Source organism: Tachypleus tridentatus, chromosome 9 (genome assembly GCF_004210375.1).
Source record: "Tachypleus tridentatus isolate NWPU-2018 chromosome 9, ASM421037v1, whole genome shotgun sequence".
NCBI classification, from domain to species: Eukaryota; Metazoa; Arthropoda; class Merostomata; order Xiphosura; family Limulidae; genus Tachypleus; species Tachypleus tridentatus.
The window spans coordinates 6597108-6616584 of record NC_134833.1 but is presented as its reverse complement, the minus strand read 5'-3'; the positions used below and the strand labels follow the sequence as shown (position 1 = coordinate 6616584).

Below are 19477 nucleotides of genomic sequence, written 5' to 3'. Positions count from 1 at the left end.
GAACACATCAACCTGGGGTGCAGAGTACACACTTACTACAACAGATTCTTACTTTTGGCTAGATATTCCTGAATACCCTCTAGGTTCAGATCAGAATAGAACACATCAACCTGGGGTGCAGAGTACACACTTACTACAACAGATTCTTACTTTTGGCTAGATATTCCTGAATACCCTCTAGGTTCAGATCAGAATAGAACACATCAACCTGGGGTGCAGAGTACACACTTACTACAACAGATTCTTACTTTTGGCTAGATATTCCTGAATACCCTCTAGGTTCAGATCAGAATAGAACACATCAACCTGGGGTGCAGAGTACACACTTACTACAACAGATTCTTACTTTTGGCTAGATATTCCTGAATACCCTCTAGGTTCAGATCAGAATAGAACACATCAACCTGGGGTGCAGAGTACACACTTACTACAACAGATTCTTACTTTTGGCTAGATATTCCTGAATACCCTCTAGGTTCAGATCAGAATAGAACACATCAACCTGGGGTGCAGAGTACACACTTACTACAACAGATTCTTACTTTTGGCTAGATATTCCTGAATACCCTCTAGGTTCAGATCAGAACAGAACACATCAACCTGGGGTGCAGAGTACACACTTACTACAACAGATTCTTACTTTTGGCTAGATATTCCTGAATACCCTCTAGGTTCAGATCAGAACAGAACACATCAACCTGGGGTGCAGAGTACACACTTACTACAACAGATTCTTACTTTTGGCTAGATATTCCTGAATACCCTCTAGGTTCAGATCAGAACAGAACACATCAACCTGGGGTGCAGAGTACACACTTACTACAACAGATTCTTACTTTTGGCTAGATATTCCTGAATACCCTCTAGGTTCAGATCAGAACAGAACACATCAACCTGGGGTGCAGAGTACACACTTACTACAACAGATTCTTACTTTTGGCTAGATATTCCTGAATACCCTCTAGGTTCAGATCAGAACAGAACACATCAACCTGGGGTGCAGAGTACACACTTACTACAACAGATTCTTACTTTTGGCTAGATATTCCTGAATACCCTCTAGGTTCAGATCAGAATAGAACACATCAACCTGGGGTGCAGAGTACACACTTACTACAACAGATTCTTACTTTTGGCTAGATATTCCTGAATACCCTCTAGGTTCAGATCAGAATAGAACACATCAACCTGGGGTGCAGAGTACACACTTACTACAACAGATTCTTACTTTTGGCTAGATATTCCTGAATACCCTCTAGGTTCAGATCAGAACAGAACACATCAACCTGGGGTGCAGAGTACACACTTACTACAACAGATTCTTACTTTTGGCTAGATATTCCTGAATACCCTCTAGGTTCAGATCAGAATAGATGAACTCGTTTTCTTCAAAGTCTGGCTCTTGAGAAGATTCAATGTAGTACTCTATGTCATCCTTTATCTTCTTTACCTGATCCACATCAATAGTGCTGTTGTCTAGCATTCGCATCAATGTTTCCAACTGCTTGATGTGGTATCGATGTTTCTCCACGTGGTCTCTTAGCTCTTCTAACCTGTCCTGTTTCTGAAAAACTGCTCTTGTGGCTTACTTTTGACTATTACTTACATATAAATTTGTCACAAGTATGTTACTAATTGTATTCAGTTAATTGACCAATAAAAACCAACCTTAATAAGTAAATTACTTATAGAAAAGTTAAAAAATGTTATTATCGGTCCATGTAGTTCAACATGTAAATATAGTAAGATGACAAATGACAGTTTAAGGAACATGTTGTAGAAAAAAAGAAAATCCTCATAACATTAATCAAATTGTTTCAATTTAAGCCTTTAATCTCTCAGCATTTTAATAATGCACCGAGTTCAATACAACCAATAAATCATTGAGATCAAGAGTACATTATTTTTACAAAAAATGAGTACAAAAATATACAGTAAGTACTTAAGGATACTTTCTACACTGAAACCATGCTTATAGAGCCTTAAAACTACAAGGAAAGTTTTGAATAACATTTGGAGGCAAGAATCATGTGTAGTAAATTCTACTCTCTGTTTGTAATGTTTTTCCACACATTATTTATTCATCTATATCTTAAGAAAAAGAACTCAAACTTAAGCTCCTATAGATAAATAGTAATATCTACACTTACACACTTTGTAACATCTATACTTCTAAATTCTGACCACTCTTAGAAGATACCATTCAAATACCCCCATAAGCCCAGACTTGTATAGAGCCATATCCTGAATGTTTTCTTTCACTTTTATTACTTTAGATAATTCTTCTTGCAAACACTGTAAACAAGCTATTAAATCCTCTAGTGGTGTGTTCTAAGAGCCAGGTTTATAATAAACTCTGCCAAAACCTTCATTTATTGTGGCAACACATAGTTGTTTTGTAATGACGAGAAAACCCACTTGTAGAAAATTATATATTTTAAAATGGCTGGTATGGGTAGAAAGCACTAATAGGAGGAGCAAACAACGTTTGACCTTCTTTGGTTATCCTCAGGTTCACAATGACCAAACGTTGTTTGCTCCTCTATTAGTGCTTTCTCTACAATACCAGCCGTTTTTAAAAATATAACATACTTGTTTGTTGTTGATGTGGTCATATAAAAAATCTAATGACAGGCGGAGTGATTCACTGCTTTATGTTTGTCATGTTTTTACTTGAGCCAATAACAGTGGCATAAGCATAGAAAACAGATGTGAAAAGGTTAGAAGACAGTTTGGTCTGTTTTGAATTTCGCACAAAGCTACTCAAGAGTTATCTGCACTACCCGTCCCTAATTTAGCAATGCCAATCTAGTGGGAAGGCACCTAGTCACCACCACCAACTCTTGGGCTACTCTTTTATCAATGAATAGTGGGACTGACCATCACATTATAACTCCCCTATGGCTGAAAGGGTAAGCATACTTGGAGTTATGGGGATTTGAAACAGCGACCCTCAGATTATGAGTCAAGTGCCTTTAACACCTAGCCATGCTGAGCTGTTTAGAAGACAGACACATTATCAACAATATTAAAGATGATAGAACAACACTACTCATTTTATTTGATAGTTTTTATGGTGGTTACAACTTCTGTCCAAATGATCAAATGCTTATGAGTTAGGGAAGAGAAAGTAATAGATAAAATTTAAAGTTTTAGTGAAAATGAACATTTCATATTTGTTTACGAGGATTAAGAGATTAAATAAATGAAATATGATATTTTTTAGGTAAAGGAGTGTTTTAATCTTAAATTGATAATTTTGTGCTCAGAGCAGTAAATATTGTCTCCACAATTTTACAAATAAATTTTTTCCTATATCTAATAACAAAAAATTAATTCCCCAAGATATCCCAAATTTATTTTCAAAAGCATTACTGGTAGTGTAATAATAAAGTTAAGTATGTAATAAGTGAAGCCTGTTAAACCTAAGATATACATTTTTCATCTGGTTAGAAAACTATAATGAGAGAGAGTTGAATGTTCTCTTACTCATACTGATTAAATAAAAATAGTCATACAACAAATGTACAAATTATAAAATATAGAACTATTCACATATCAAACCTGAAAATTACATCAATACAGTGATCAAAGAGAAAGGATAAGATAAACTAGTGTTAAAGTTATACCTCACCTATAAGATAAACTAGTGTTAAAGTTATACCTCACCTATAAGATATACTAGTGTTAAAGTTATACCTCACCTATAAGATAAACTAGTGTTAAAGTTATACCTCACCTATAAGATATACTAGTGTTAAAGTTATACCTCACCTATAAGATAAACTAGTGTTAAAGTTATACCTCACCTATAAGATAAACTAGTGTTAAAGTTATACCTCACCTATAACATATATTAGTGTTAAAGTTATACCTCACCTATAAGATATACTAGTGTTAAAGTTATACCTCACCTATAAGATATACTAGTGTTAAAGTTATACCTCACCTATAAGATAAACTAGTGTTAAAGTTATACCTCACCTATAAGATATACTAGTGTTAAAGTTATACCTCACCTATAAGATATACTAGTGTTAAAGTTATACCTCACCTATAAGATATACTAGTGTTAAAGTTATACCTCACCTATCAGATATACTAGTGTTAAAGTTATACCTCACCTATCAGATATTCTAGTGTTAAAGTTATACATCACCTATCAGATATTCTAGTGTTAAACTTATACCTCACCTATAAGATATACTAGTGTTAAAGTTATACCTCACCTATAAGATATACTAGTGTTAAAGTTATACCTCACCTATAAGATATACTAGTGTTAAAGTTATACCTCACCTATCAGATAAACTAGTGTTAAATTTATACCTCACCTATCAGATATACTAGTGTTAAAGTTATACCTCACCAATCAGATATACTAGTGTTAAAGTTATACCTCACCTATAAGATATACTAGTGTTAAAGTTATACCTCACCTATAAGATATACTAGTGTTAAAGTTATACCTCACCTATAAGATATACTAGTGTTAAAATTATACCTCACCTATAAGATATACTAGTGTTAAAATTATACCTCACCTATCAGATATACTAGTGTTAAAGTTATGCCTCACCTATAAGATATACTAGTGTTAAAGTTATACCTCACCTATCAGATAAACTAGTGTTAAATTTATACCTCACCTATCAGATATACTAGTGTTAAAGTTATACCTCACCAATCAGATATACTAGTGTTAAAGTTATACCTCACCTATAAGATATACTAGTGTTAAAGTTATACCTCACCTATAAGATATACTAGTGTTAAAATTATACCTCACCTATAAGATATACTAGTGTTAAAATTATACCTCACCTATCAGATAAACTAGTGTTAAATTTATACCTCACCTATCAGATATACTAGTGTTAAAGTTATACCTCACCTATAAGATATACTAGTGTTAAAGTTATACCTCACCTATAAGATATACTAGTGTTAAAGTTATACCTCACCTATAAGATATACTAGTGTTAAAGTTATACCTCACCTATCAGATAAACTAGTGTTAAAGTTATACCTCACCTATCAGATATACTAGTGTTAAAGTTATACCTCACCAATCAGATATACTAGTGTTAAAGTTATACCTCACCTATAAGATATACTAGTGTTAAAGTTATACCTCACCTATAAGATATACTAGTGTTAAAGTTATACCTCACCTATAAGATATACTAGTGTTAAAATTATACCTCACCTATAAGATATACTAGTGTTAAAATTATACCTCACCTATCAGATATACTAGTGTTAAAGTTATGCCTCACCTATAAGATATACTAGTGTTAAAGTTATACCTCACCTATCAGATAAACTAGTGTTAAATTTATACCTCACCTATCAGATATACTAGTGTTAAAGTTATACCTCACCAATCAGATATACTAGTGTTAAAGTTATACCTCACCTATAAGATATACTAGTGTTAAAGTTATACCTCACCTATAAGATATACTAGTGTTAAAATTATACCTCACCTATAAGATATACTAGTGTTAAAATTATACCTCACCTATCAGATAAACTAGTGTTAAATTTATACCTCACCTATCAGATATACTAGTGTTAAAGTTATACCTCACCTATAAGATATACTAGTGTTAAAGTTATACCTCACCTATAAGATATACTAGTGTTAAAGTTATACCTCACCTATAAGATATACTAGTGTTAAAGTTATACCTCACCTATCAGATAAACTAGTGTTAAAGTTATACCTCACCTATAAGATAAACTAGTGTTAAAGTTATACCTCACCTATAAGATATACTAGTGCTAAAGTTATACCTCACCTATCAGATATACTAGTGTTAAAGTTATACCTCACCTATAAGATATACTAGTGTTAAAGTTATACCTCACCTATAAGATATACTAGTGTTAAAATTATACCTCACCTCTTTATCACTTTTCTTCTTTTTGAAACCAATCATTAGGGACTCACACTCACTCTCAAACTGGTCAACTTGTATGTTTAGAGACTCTATTGAAGTCTAAGGAAACAAATACATCTCTAAGTGTTCTTTATTACTATTAATATAAATCTGTTTTTTATGGTTCAACAGATGTTACAAGCAGTTCTACCCATCTTGAACAATAAGGACTGTTACTAATACAAGCAGTTCTACCCATCTTGAACAATAAGGACTGTTACTAATACAAGCAGTTCTACCCATCTTGAACAATAAGGACTGTTACTAATACAAGCAGTTCTACCCATCTTGAACAATAAGGACTGTTACTAATACAAGGTGTTCTACCCATCTTGAACAATAAGGACTGTTACCAATACAAGCAGTTCTACCCATCTTGAACAATAAGGACTGTTACTAATACAAGGTGTTCTACCCATCTTGAACAATAAGGACTGTTACTAATACAAGCAGTTCTACCCATCTTGAACAATAAGGACTGTTACTAACACAAGGTGTTCTACCCATCTTGAACAATAAGGACTGTTACTAATACAAGGTGTTCTACCCATCTTGAACAATAAGGACTGTTACCAATACAAGCAGTTCTACCCATCTTGAACAATAAGGGCTGTTACTAATACAAGGTGTTCTACCCATCTTGAACAATAAGGACTGTTACTAATACAAGGTGTTCTACCCATCTTGAACAATAAGGACTGTTACTAATACAAGGTGTTCTACCCATCTTGAACAATAAGGACTGTTACTAATACAAGGTGTTCTACCCATCTTGAACAATAAGGACTGTTACTAATACAAGCAGTTCTACCCATCTTGAACAATAAGGACTGTTACCAATACAAGCAGTTCTACCCATCTTATTATTGACATGAGGAATTACAACAGCCCCCCACAAAAGTTTCATGTACACAAGTAGTTCTAACTGGCTTAAACAATTCTTACCAAGAGGAGCATTTCAATCTATTAAAAACAACACAATGAACTTCATTCTAAACTCTCATATTTACTAACTAACAAATCACTGTTCAGTAATACTTAGTTCTTTTTCACATATTTTAGTTTAAGAATCTGTAATAATACTATTTTATTATTAAAAATAAACAGCTACAATCAAATTGTTTTCAACTTAACTGTATACATTAAATATCTGTTTATATAAAAATAATAATTGTCAGTGTGGTGGTTATAATAAGTAAAAAGAACAGGTTTGAGTTTGGTTTACAAAGAATATTAGTATTTTAGTATAAATATTTAGCCCCATAATTACACATTTACATTCGTTTCTATTTAAGTCTTACTTACAGACAGCCAATTAGTTGTCTCATCTTTTTCTTTCTGTGCAGGATCAACTTTCTGTGCTCCCCCTAACCCTTCTTTGGAATACGCTTTGGTTTTGGTTTCCCTTTCTACTACTTTAAACCTCTCCATTTGCTGAAAAACAAAGGAAAAATGGTTTGGTTAATACACATGGTGTTATTTTTATTATAGGTAAATATACAATGGTTGAATGAAACATCATGGATATGATTGTTAACACCAGGAAATAGCTTAAACACATAGATAGGAATGAATGCATTACCTTGAAACAAATTTGAATATGCAAACACAGCCAATACAAAATTGAGGTGGATCAGGCGGAACTACTCATTCACATGGTTTGGTGTTAAGCAGGTACTCTACTGCCACCACTTTTTAAATGGGTATGCACAGTAACGAACTACACATTCACATGGTTTGGTGTTAAGCAGGTACTCTACTGCCACCACTTTTTAAATGGGTATGCACAGTAACGAACTACACATTCACATGGTTTGGTGTTAAGCAGGTACTCTACTGCCACCACTCTTTAAATGGGTATGCACAGTAAAGTGTAGATGACATTAACACAGCAGGGTCACTGACAAAAACGGAGCACTCTTCAAGTATCATAAAGCATGAAGCTTTTTTTTTAAGGTTGGGTAAAGGCATGAGGGGAGACTGTGTGTCACTGGTATATATGGGGTAATCAAGCATGTATCTTAGTAGTTATGACAAAAAAAAGCATTTACTGGGCATAAGAAATGTTTTACTTATGGTACTTACACAAAACGTATGGTCACAAGCAATTTTAGTTACAACATCACCTTAACCCCCTCTCTATACAAAGCCTATAAAAGACAAGTACAAAAAGAGAAACTACAACAGTAGGTCAAAAGTTAGTCTTCAAGAAAGAAATAAACTGGTGTTTATTTTATATCATTTTATCATGCTTAGCAGTTATCAATTTACAACCACATATAGTAGATGTCCAAAGGTTTCTACAATTATAAAGAATAAAACTTAAATTAGGAAAAGGCAAATGGTTTCAGAGGAAGGTTACAATGAAATATCTAAAGAGTGGGTCAAAGATATTCAAACTAAAATTCAAAGTCTTATGTCTAAAAATAAGGACAGTTTAATAAGAAAAAAATTGATTTCTAATTGTGAAAATAATCCTTCTTAATGACTATAGCAGTATTCTAACAGCTCGTACTGATAAGTCAACAGTCTCTTTGTTACTGCTAGCTCTGACACACGGGTATTTATAATAAAGGCAATTTAAAAATAAATCAAGAAGATATAATAATAGGAAATAAAAACTACATTGGTGTGACATTGACAACTTTCTCTACTGTAACATTATATGTGATTTTCCAGGTTGTAAGAAAAATAATTAAATTAACAAAAGTTGCAAAGTGCAAAAATATGTAGTATTGTTAGTAAATATATTAATATTTCAGAAAATAGAAAGGATATGAGGTTTTTATTTTATATTCTGTGGTATCAGTATAATTATTTATAAATTTTACATTATTCAAATGTATACATAAAACCTAAAAAATTTTTTGTCTGATATCCTCCATGTGCAAAAATTTTAAAAAGGTTAACAACTTATATCTAGTAGCAACTGAGTTCAAAGGTCATCAAAAGAGATAGTTGTTTCCTTTATTTCTTGATTTATTATTCTCTATTTTAAAAAAAAGTTTAATAATTTATTTCAAAATAGTAATAATCTATATACATATGTAATAATTGATATGTGACTGTATATTACACAACACTAGTCTACTACAACAATCCAAAACAGAAAAGACTAAAGATAAGTTTCATATTATAGTATACGTAACACGAGTGCAGTGCACATGCAGAGTCACTGCAACTTATGTAATGTTAACTACGCGTGACTGGACAATCTATATAAAATACATATACGTAATTAAATAATTACATCCAAATGAAGCTGAATGAATAAATAAAATTATGAAGAAGGACTGTGTTAAAAACAGCAAATCCCAACCTCTGATCAATTATATTATAACCATAAAAGTTTAAGCCATAAAGGAAACACATTAACATGAAACAAAATATGCTGCATATTTTAAAAAAGAATTCTAGGGTACAAGCTACAACGTGGTATTATAAAATGTATTCTAGGTTTTAGTGGTGCCTGTGGAAACAGGAACCACAATGTGGTGGGGACAAACCATCTGTCAGTCTCAACCTCCAATTCATGTGTCACACATAAGAAATTAGGAGAGCAAGATGTGGGTGTTCAAACCTACAACATCCCATATATATCACTCTTTACTGCCTGCAGACAGCTGTAGGAAGGTGACTGCTCTCCCAAGTTAGAAAAACATAAACATAAAAAGATGAAAAATAAAAAAGGTAAGTAATATAAAACTTGAAGTTAGTATTCCTACCCCCAGTATGTAGAGACACTAATTAACACAACATTAATAAAGTGATAGTTTACTGTGCTCTTATATGTGGCTTAAAGTGTACATCCTCATAAAGTAATGTCAAGTTCTTAGATGACCTTACTTTTAACTTCAAATTTTTAGTAACTTTTAATCACATTTCTCTGATTTTACTTTTTGTATTTGTTTAATACATTTTTGTATTTATAACATAATAATTCAATAATTTTATCTAAATTTTTTTATTAAATCCATTAGCTATTAATTTTCATGTTAGTGTATCAACACTATTAATAAAATATTGTAATTTATTACAAATTTTACAATTTCAGAATAACTGTTATGTTTATGATAGATGGGTATGACACATTACAATGTAAGGAGGGTAAACAATATCTGAATAATTGTGAAATTATAATGTTTATGATAAATTGGTACAGTACATTACTATGTAAGGAGGGTAAACAATATCTGAATAACTGTGAAGTTATAATGTTTATGATAGATGGGTATGGTACATTACTATGTAAGGAGGGTAAACAATAACTGATTAACTGTGAAGTTATAATGTTTATAATAGATGGGTGTGACACATTACTATGTAAGGAGGGTAAACAATAACTGATTAACTGTGAAGTTATAATGTTTATAATAGATGGGTGTGACACATTACTATGTAAGGACGGTAAGCCATAAATTGGAAAATCAAAATATTTTATCAAAATATTTATAGTGATATCTTTTTATCAATTACTTTAACTTCTAAATCTAAATAATGTGTATCTGTATTATTAAAGTATTTTCAATTTCTAATTCTGTTGAATGAATGGTGTCAGTAACAAATATATTTCAGAATTATATAAACCTAGGATACATTTTATAATCCCATGTTGTAGCTTGTACCCTAGAATCCTTTTTAAAAATATGCAGCATATTTTGTTTCATGTTAATGTGTTTTGTTTATGGCTTAAAATTTATAGTTATAATGTATAATCATATTGTCTTAAAACATTTTTACAGCTGATTGCCTGGATGTATTTTCTAATTGAACTGTTAAATTATCTCTTTTCTATGTTTAATCAGTAATGTTGTGTTAAGAATGCTATGACTGTTAATTAAAGATTCACTTACGTCAGCCACAGTGTGCTCTTGTATGACAAAGGTATCTAATGTAGAATTAGATAGTTGTACCTCAACATGCATTTTGCAGATAAAATTATGATTACTATTCTTCACACAATGATTTGAAAATGGGATGTTTTATTTCATTCATATACATTTTACATAAAAGGGTTTTCAAGTCAAATATATATTATTACTTGTGATGACAATTCCAATGTTAGTATTCTCAAATGATAGTTTTGTCACAAATCTACTTGAGTGATCGTACACTATACAAAACTCGGTCTGATAAACAACTAAGGATGGCCCATTGTCTTATAATGTATATTTTTTTTTGATAATGTTAAGTGCAATTATTCACAATTCATTAACCATATTCAGTACATGTAATCCTATTTGGTGGCAGGTTTCATGTTTCAAAAATCCAATAAAATGGAGGTTAAAAAAAAAACTGCTTATGAAATCAATATCCAGAACTTTTAAAATTCTCAGAGTCAAACCTGCAATCCTAAAGACCCATTGTATCAAATCTTTTAAAGTATAAAGCAAAATATACATGCACATAAAAATAAAAAAATCCACTGGTTTTGTTTTTAGAAGCCCAACATTTATTTGTTTACGTCTGACATATGCTGTAATAATTAGCAAGTTTTTGTAATATATATCAATAATGAGTATTTTTAAGTACAGTAACATGTTGAACACGTTTTTGATAACACATGATATAAAATAATATTTCATTACTGAATTTTAGTTTTTGCAATGAGTGACTATGACAATGAATATTATAATACAGTTTTAACTTCTTTAAGTTAAAAGTACAAAGCTGTCTCACTCTTTCTATTAACTTCCGTGCTTCAAGTAAGTCTCTCTTATCCTTAATTTCACTCGATGCGACCCACGTCTTAATCTGATCTCGTAACCTCTGCAACAGGAAATACAGTGATTAACAAAACATCAGACTACATCTGAAAACCTAAGTATCACATACACATAGGATTCATTAATTACAATTATGGCTGAAAACAGCGAGTTCAGATTTAGGTAAATAAATGCTAATATAAAAATTTGTATGCACTCTGATATCTATTACAATAATAATACACAGTTTTGTCCATTCTGAATATAGCTACACACTTTACTACCTAAACGTATATGCACTTTATTTCAGTGGATATACACAAAAGTCAAAAGCTTATTAAAAGTTTTAAAAAGGTCATAAAATAACATTTTACTTAATTGAGTTAATTTATTCATAGTATTAAGTATAGGAAAGTTTAGCCCTAACTAAACTAAGGCAAAACCCACACCCAAGTTACATTGTTAACTTCTCTCTTTATTAACATAAAACAATAAAAACCCCATAATCCAAAAGCTTTTAAAAACTGGATCAATCCATCTTTAGCAAAAAAACAGTTTGCTCCTGAAGAGGAAAAGTCCATTTTTTGAAAGCCCAAGGATTACAGGGTTTAAATCATTTTATATTAAGACTTCTTGAACCTACATGTTTTTCAGACATCATACTGTTAGGCCAAGTGGACTTGCAGCATATTTTGATGACTGTAATTAGAATTATTTTGTATTAGTTTATTAATTCTGTATTTAAGAAAGTACTATTGCAACAAAAATAACAATTTGGCTGCATATGTTTTATTGATCTCTGCTTAGGACCAAATAATACCCTTAAAACCATATAAGCCTAGATTATTGAACCATTTCTTTCAGATAAAGTTACAGAGAAAGTTCAACCAAATTTATCTAGATAAAATCTTGTTCTACTGAATGTAGATGTTTAAAAGAATCATTGTTTTCTTAAAACCCAGAATTTCCCCAAGTGTGATACATATGCTTTAAGCATAATTCATTCACCACCCCTCAAATAAGTATGAAAGGTGACATAATATTCTTACTATAAAATCAACATCTCTCAGACAGACCATAATTTTCATACCCTTCAGTTCTATTTTCTTATAAAGCCATTAAATAGAAAATCAGACCCCTCCTGCCACACTCACCTATCATATCCTTTCTCTCAGGATTTATCACCAGTTCTCTTTTGTATTTAATATATATTATGTTTTAGAAATAGAAAGCCAAGGTTTTCATCAATCAAATGATATTATATTACGTTGTTTTTCTGAATGGAGAATTGTTAATAAAAGCTTTGGTTCCACAGTAGAAAACACCAAGCTTGAATAAATTTGTAATGGTTCTTTTTGTATGGTTAGAAGGCCAGAAAACTTGTAACAGATAGGGGAAATTGTCTGTTGTTTATTTACATGTTATTTGTTGGGACATTATTTGATTAAATACACATTACTTAGTGTATTACTATAAAAAAAAATGTAAGTTAATGTATCATTAACAGTAGACAGAAAAAAACAACAGGCAACTACTCTTTTGTTTTTCATGTTTATTATTTATTTATCATTACAAACTTAACTAAACATAAAGATCTCTTTAGGTAAATTAAGGTTAAATCAGGCTAAAAAACTAACAATAACAATAATAATATAATAAAAATGTTTCACAACACACATGCAAGGCTCATGAGTAAGGTAATTCTTTAGCTTAATGTGAGCTTTTTACTCTCTCAATTATTTACAACTTATAATGGCAAAAACAGTAGTCAGAAATGGACAATACAATGATAAAATTTAATAATAAATAAATATATACTGTTAAGAGTTTAAAGCTACTTAGGATAAATTAGCACTGTTTAATGTTACAATATGAAGACATTCTAGAGAAAAGAGTAACTTGGGTGGTTTGTGGTCAGCCAAAATGTCCATCCTCATATAGAGTTAAGGTACAGAAAAAAACAGAGAAAATATAAAGTTGTACTGAAAACCAACATTTAAAATGTATTTACGATATTTTATAGATTATGCAAATTAAATTTGAGATTTCTGAAATGAAGTATTTCTAATTTTAACATGAAAATCACTTTGCACATAAGACTATTCAAAACAAGTACGAGATGTTCACACACAAATATTTATTTTAATTTATTAAATATACTTCACTCAAAATATGAATATTTGTATGCAAAAGACTTGTAACGTTCACTGAAAGACTGCAATTTTTTCGAAAATGTACACACTATATTAAAAAATAGTATCAAAACTATAGACTTTAAATGAATACAAAGAGGTCATGTGGTCAGTCAAACTGGCCAAGCCCAGTTTTCGAGAGTTAAGTGGTAAAGATTTTATTTTCAATCCAAAATATTTCATTTTAAAAAGCCTGGAATTTCAAACAGTGGACATCAATTTTGTACATTGTTGTTAAACTACTGGAAATATTTTTAAAATGTTTATAATTACAAAAATAATTAAAATAAAAGCTCTACTACTCAATCACAGTAAGCTGTCAAATATATAGAGCTCCAGACACTGACTTGTTCCTTGTGTTACTGTGAAATATATAGAGCTCCAGACACTGACTTGCTCCTTGTGTTACTGTGAAATATATAGAGCTCCAGACACTGACTTGCTCCTTGTGTTACTGTGAAATATATAGAGCTCCAGACACTGACTTGCTCCTTGTGTTACTGTGAAATATATAGAGCTACAGACACTGACTTGCTCCTTGTGTTACTGTGAAATATATAGAGCTCCAGACACTGACTTGTTCCTTGTGTTACTGTGAAATATATAGAGCTCCAGACACTAACTTGTTCCTTGTGTTACTGTGAAATATATAGAACTCCAGACACCGACTTGCTCCTTGTGTTACTGTGAAATATATAGAACTCCAGACACCGACTTGCTCCTTGTGTTACTGTGAAATATATAGAACTCCAGACACCGACTTGCTCCTTGTGTTACTGTGAAATATATAGAACTCCAGACACCGACTTGCTCCTTGTGTTACTGTGAAATATATAGAGCTCCAGACACCGACTTGTTCCTTGTGTTACTGTGAAATAAAAAGAACTCCAGACACTATCTTGTTTCTTGTGTTACTGTGAAATATATAGAACTCCAGACACCGACTTGCTCCTTGTGTTACTGTGAAATATATAGAACTCCAGACACCGACTTGCTCCTTGTGTTACTGTGAAATATATAGAACTCCAGACACCGACTTGCTCCTTGTGTTACTGTGAAATATATAGAGCTCCAGACACCGACTTGCTCCTTGTGTTACTGTGAGATATATAGAGCTCCAGACACTGACTTGTTCCTTGTGTTACTGTAAAATATATAGAGCTCCAGACAATGACTTGTTCCTTGTGTTACTGTGAAATATATACAGCTCCAGACACTGACTTGTTCCTTGTGTTACTGTGAAATATATAGAGCTCCAGACACTGACTTGCTCCTTGTGTTACTGTGAAATATATAGAGCTCCAGACACTGACTTGCTCCTTGTGTTACTGTGAAATATATAGAGCTCCAGACACTGACTTGCTCCTTGTGTTACTGTGAAATATATAGAGCTCCAGACACTGACTTGCTCCTTGTGTTACTGTGAAATATATAGAGCTCCAGACACTGACTTGCTCCAGACACTCTGTGAAATATATAGAGCTCCAGACACTGACTTGCTCCTTGTGTTACTGTGAAATATATAGAACTCCAGACACTGACTTGTGCTCCTTGTGTTACTGTGAAATATATAGAACTCCAGACACCGACTACTGTGAAATATATAGAGCTCCAGACACTGACTTGTTCCTTGTGTTACTGTGACTGTGAATATATAGAGCTCCAGAGAGCTCCTTGTGTTACTGTGACTCCAGACAATGACTTGTTCCTTGTGTTACTGTGAAATATATAGAGCTCCAGACACTGACTTGTTCCTTGTGTTACTGTGAAATATATAGAGCTCCAGACACTGACTTGCTCCTTGTGTTACTGTGAAATATATAGAGCTCCAGACACTGACTTGTTCCTTGTGTTACTGTGAAATATATAGAGCTCCAGACACTAACTTGTTCCTTGTGTTACTGTGAAATAAAAAGAACTCCAGACACTATCTTGTTTCTTGTGTTACTGTGAAATATATAGAACTCCAGACACCGACTTGCTCCTTGTGTTACTGTGAAATATATAGAACTCCAGACACCAACTTGCTCCTTGTGTTACTGTGAAATATATAGAGCTCCACCGACTTGCTCCTTGTGTTACTGTGAAATATATAGAGCTCCAGACACTGACTTGCTCCTTGTGTTACTGTGAAATATATAGAGCTCCAGACACTGACTTGCTCCTTGTGTTACTGTGAAATATATAGAGCTCCAGACACTGACTTGTTCCTTGTGTTACTGTGAAATATATAGAGCTCCAGACACTGACTTGTTCCTTGTGTTACTGTGAAATACTTGCTCCTTGTGTTATATATAGAGCTCCAGACACTGACTTGTTCCTTGTGTTACTGTGAAATATATAGAGCTCCAGACACTGACTTGCTCCTTGTGTTACTGTGAATATATAGAGCTCTTGTGTTACTGTGAAATATATAGAGCTCCAGACACTGACTTGCTCCTTGTGTTACTGTGAAATATATAGAGCTCCAGACACTGACTTGCTCCTTGTGTTACTGTGAAATATATAGAGCTCCAGACACTGACTTGCTCCTTGTGTTACTGTGAAATATATAGAGCTCCAGACACTGACTTGCTCCTTGTGTTACTGTGAGATATATAGAGCTCCAGACACTGACTTGCTCCTTGTGTTACTGTGAGATATATAGAGCTCCAGACACTGACTTGCTCCTTGTGTTACTGTGAAATATATAGAGCTCCAGACACTGACTTGCTCCTTGTGTTACTGTGAAATATATAGAGCTCCAGACACTGACTTGCTCCTTGTGTTACTGTGAGATATATAGAGCTCCAGACACTGACTTGCTCCTTGTGTTACTGTGAGATATATAGAGCTCCAGACACTGACTTGCTCCTTGTGTTACTGTGAGATATATAGAGCTCCAGACACTGACTTGCTCCTTGTGTTACTGTGAGATATATAGAGCTCCAGACACTGACTTGCTGTGAGATATATAGAGCTCCAGACACTGACTTGCTCCTTGTGTTACTGTGAGATATATAGAGCTCCAGACACTGACTTGCTCCTTGTGTTACTGTGAAATATATAGAGCTCCAGACACTGACTTGCTCCTTGTGTTACTGTGAAATATATAGAGCTCCAGACACTGACTTGCTCCTTGTGTTACTGTGAGATATATAGAGCTCCAGACACTGACTTGCTCCTTGTGTTACTGTGAGATATATAGAGCTCCAGACACTGACTTGCTCCTTGTGTTACTGTGAAATATATAGAGCTCCAGACACTGACTTGTTCCTTGTGTTACTGTGAAATATATAGAGCTCCAGACACTGACTTGCTCCTTGTGTTACTGTGAGATATATAGAGCTCCAGACACTGACTTGCTCCTTGTGTTACTGTGAGATATATAGAGCTCCAGACACTGACTTGCTCCTTGTGTTACTGTGAAATATATAGAGCTCCAGACACTGACTTGCTCCTTGTGTTACTGTGAAATATATAGAGCTCCAGACACTGACTTGTTCCGTATATTACTGTGAAATATATAAAGTTACACACAGACGCATTCCTGGTATTACAGTGATACAAACAAATAAAGTTACACACAAACTTGTTCCTGGTATTACAGTAATACAAACAAATAAAGTTACACACAAACTTGTTCCTGGTATTACAGTGATACAAACATGTAAAGTTACACACAAACTTGTTCCTGGTATTACAGTGATACAAACATGTAAAGTTACACACAAACTTGTTCCTGGTATTACAGTGATACAAACATGTAAAGTTACACACAAACTTGTTCCTGGTATTACAGTGATACAAACTGACTTGCGTGTAAAGAGCTTACACACAAACATGTTCCTGGTATTACAGTGATACAAACATGTAAAGTTACACACAAACTTGTTCCTGGTATTACAGTGATACAAACGTGTAAAGTTACACACAAACTTGTTCCTGGTATTACAGTGATACAAACATGTAAAGTTACACACAAACTTGTTCCTGGTATTACAGTGATACAAACATGTAAAGTTACACACAAACTTGTTCCTGGTATTACAGTGATACAAACATGTAAAGTTACACACAAACTTGTTCCTGGTATTACAGTGATACAAACATGTAAAGTTACACACAAACTTGTTCCTGGTATTACAGTGATACAAACATGTAAAGTTACACACAAACTTGTTCCTGGTATTACAGTGATACAAACGAGTAAAGTTACACACAAACTTGTTCCTGGTATTACAGTGATACAAACGGTAAAGTTACACACAAACTTGTTCCTGGTATTACAGTGATACAAACATGTAAAGTTACACACAAACTTGTTCCTGGTATTACAGTGATACAAACATGTAAAGTTACACACAAACTTGTTCCTGGTATTACAGTAATACAAACAAATAAAGTTACACACAAACTTGTTCCTGGTATTACAGTGATACAAACATGTAAAGTTACACACAAACTTGTTCCTGGTATTACAGTGATACAAACATGTAAAGTTACACACAAACTTGTTCCTGGTATTACAGTGATACAAACATGTAAAGTTACACACAAACTTGTTCCTGGTATTACAGTGATACAAACGAGTAAAGTTACACACAAACTTGTTCCTGGTATTACAGTGATGCAAACGAGTAAAGTTACACACAAACTTGTTCCTGGTATTACAGTGATGCAAACGAGTAAAGTTACACACAAACTTGTTCCTGGTATTACAGTGATGCAAACGAGTAAAGTTACACACAAACTTGTTCCTGGTATTACAGTGATGCAAACGAGTAAAGTTACACACAAACTTGTTCCTGGTATTACAGTTATACAAACAAATAAAGTTACACACAAACTTGTTCCTGGTATTACAGTTATACAAACATGTAAAGTTACACACAAACTTGTTCCTGGTATTACAGTTATACAAACAAATAAAGTTACACACAAACTTGTTCCTGGTATTACAGTTATACAAACATGTAAAGTTACACACAACCTTCTTCCTGGTATTACAGTGATACAAACAAATAAAGTTACACACAAACTTGTTCCTGGTATTACAGTGATACAAACATGTAAAGTTACACACAAACTTGTTCCTGGTATTACAGTGATACAAACAAATAAAGTTACACACAAACTTGTTCCTGGTATTACAGTTATACAAACATGTAAAGTTACACACAAACTTCTTCCTGGTATTACAGTGATACAAACAAATAAAGTTACACACAAACTTCTTCCTGGTATTACAGTGATACAAACATGTAAAATTACACAAACTTGTTCCTGGTATTACAGTGATACAAAGCTTACCTGAAGTTTTTTAATTTCCTTTTTGAGATCTGCTTCATATTTTTCTTTCTGGTTATTGTTACCTGCACTTTGAACCTATAAATAACAAATTGGGGTTTTCTTCAAAACTTTGTTTCAACACAATAATGTTCAGCTAAGAAAACAGGAACATCAAAACATACTTGTATAGATAAAGTGTGGTAAACTTATCCTAAAACTGGAATATAAAGAACAGTGAAACATTACGGTCCAAACTATACATGAAATTTAAATTAATAAATTTTTGTAGATTTTCTACACTTACTATGGGTTCTAGTATTAGTAAATTAATGAAATTATTTATAATAATATGATGTGTTTACCA

The 19477-nt window shown here is 32.8% G+C and overlaps 1 protein-coding gene across 1 annotated transcript in view; it reads right to left on the bottom strand.

Moving 5' to 3' along the window:
• LOC143226980 (CCR4-NOT transcription complex subunit 3-like) overlaps positions 1 to 19477 on the bottom strand; it is a 70381-nt gene that overhangs the window by 35541 nt on the left and 15363 nt on the right. The window contains exons 3-7 of the mRNA XM_076458529.1: positions 19135 to 19209; positions 11625 to 11714; positions 7251 to 7379; positions 5910 to 6005; positions 1327 to 1558 (exon numbers count right to left, since the gene is read on the bottom strand). Of these exons, the coding sequence (XP_076314644.1) occupies positions 1327 to 1558; positions 5910 to 6005; positions 7251 to 7379; positions 11625 to 11714; positions 19135 to 19209 (622 nt within the window). The remainder of the gene's footprint in view (positions 1 to 1326; positions 1559 to 5909; positions 6006 to 7250; positions 7380 to 11624; positions 11715 to 19134; positions 19210 to 19477) is intronic.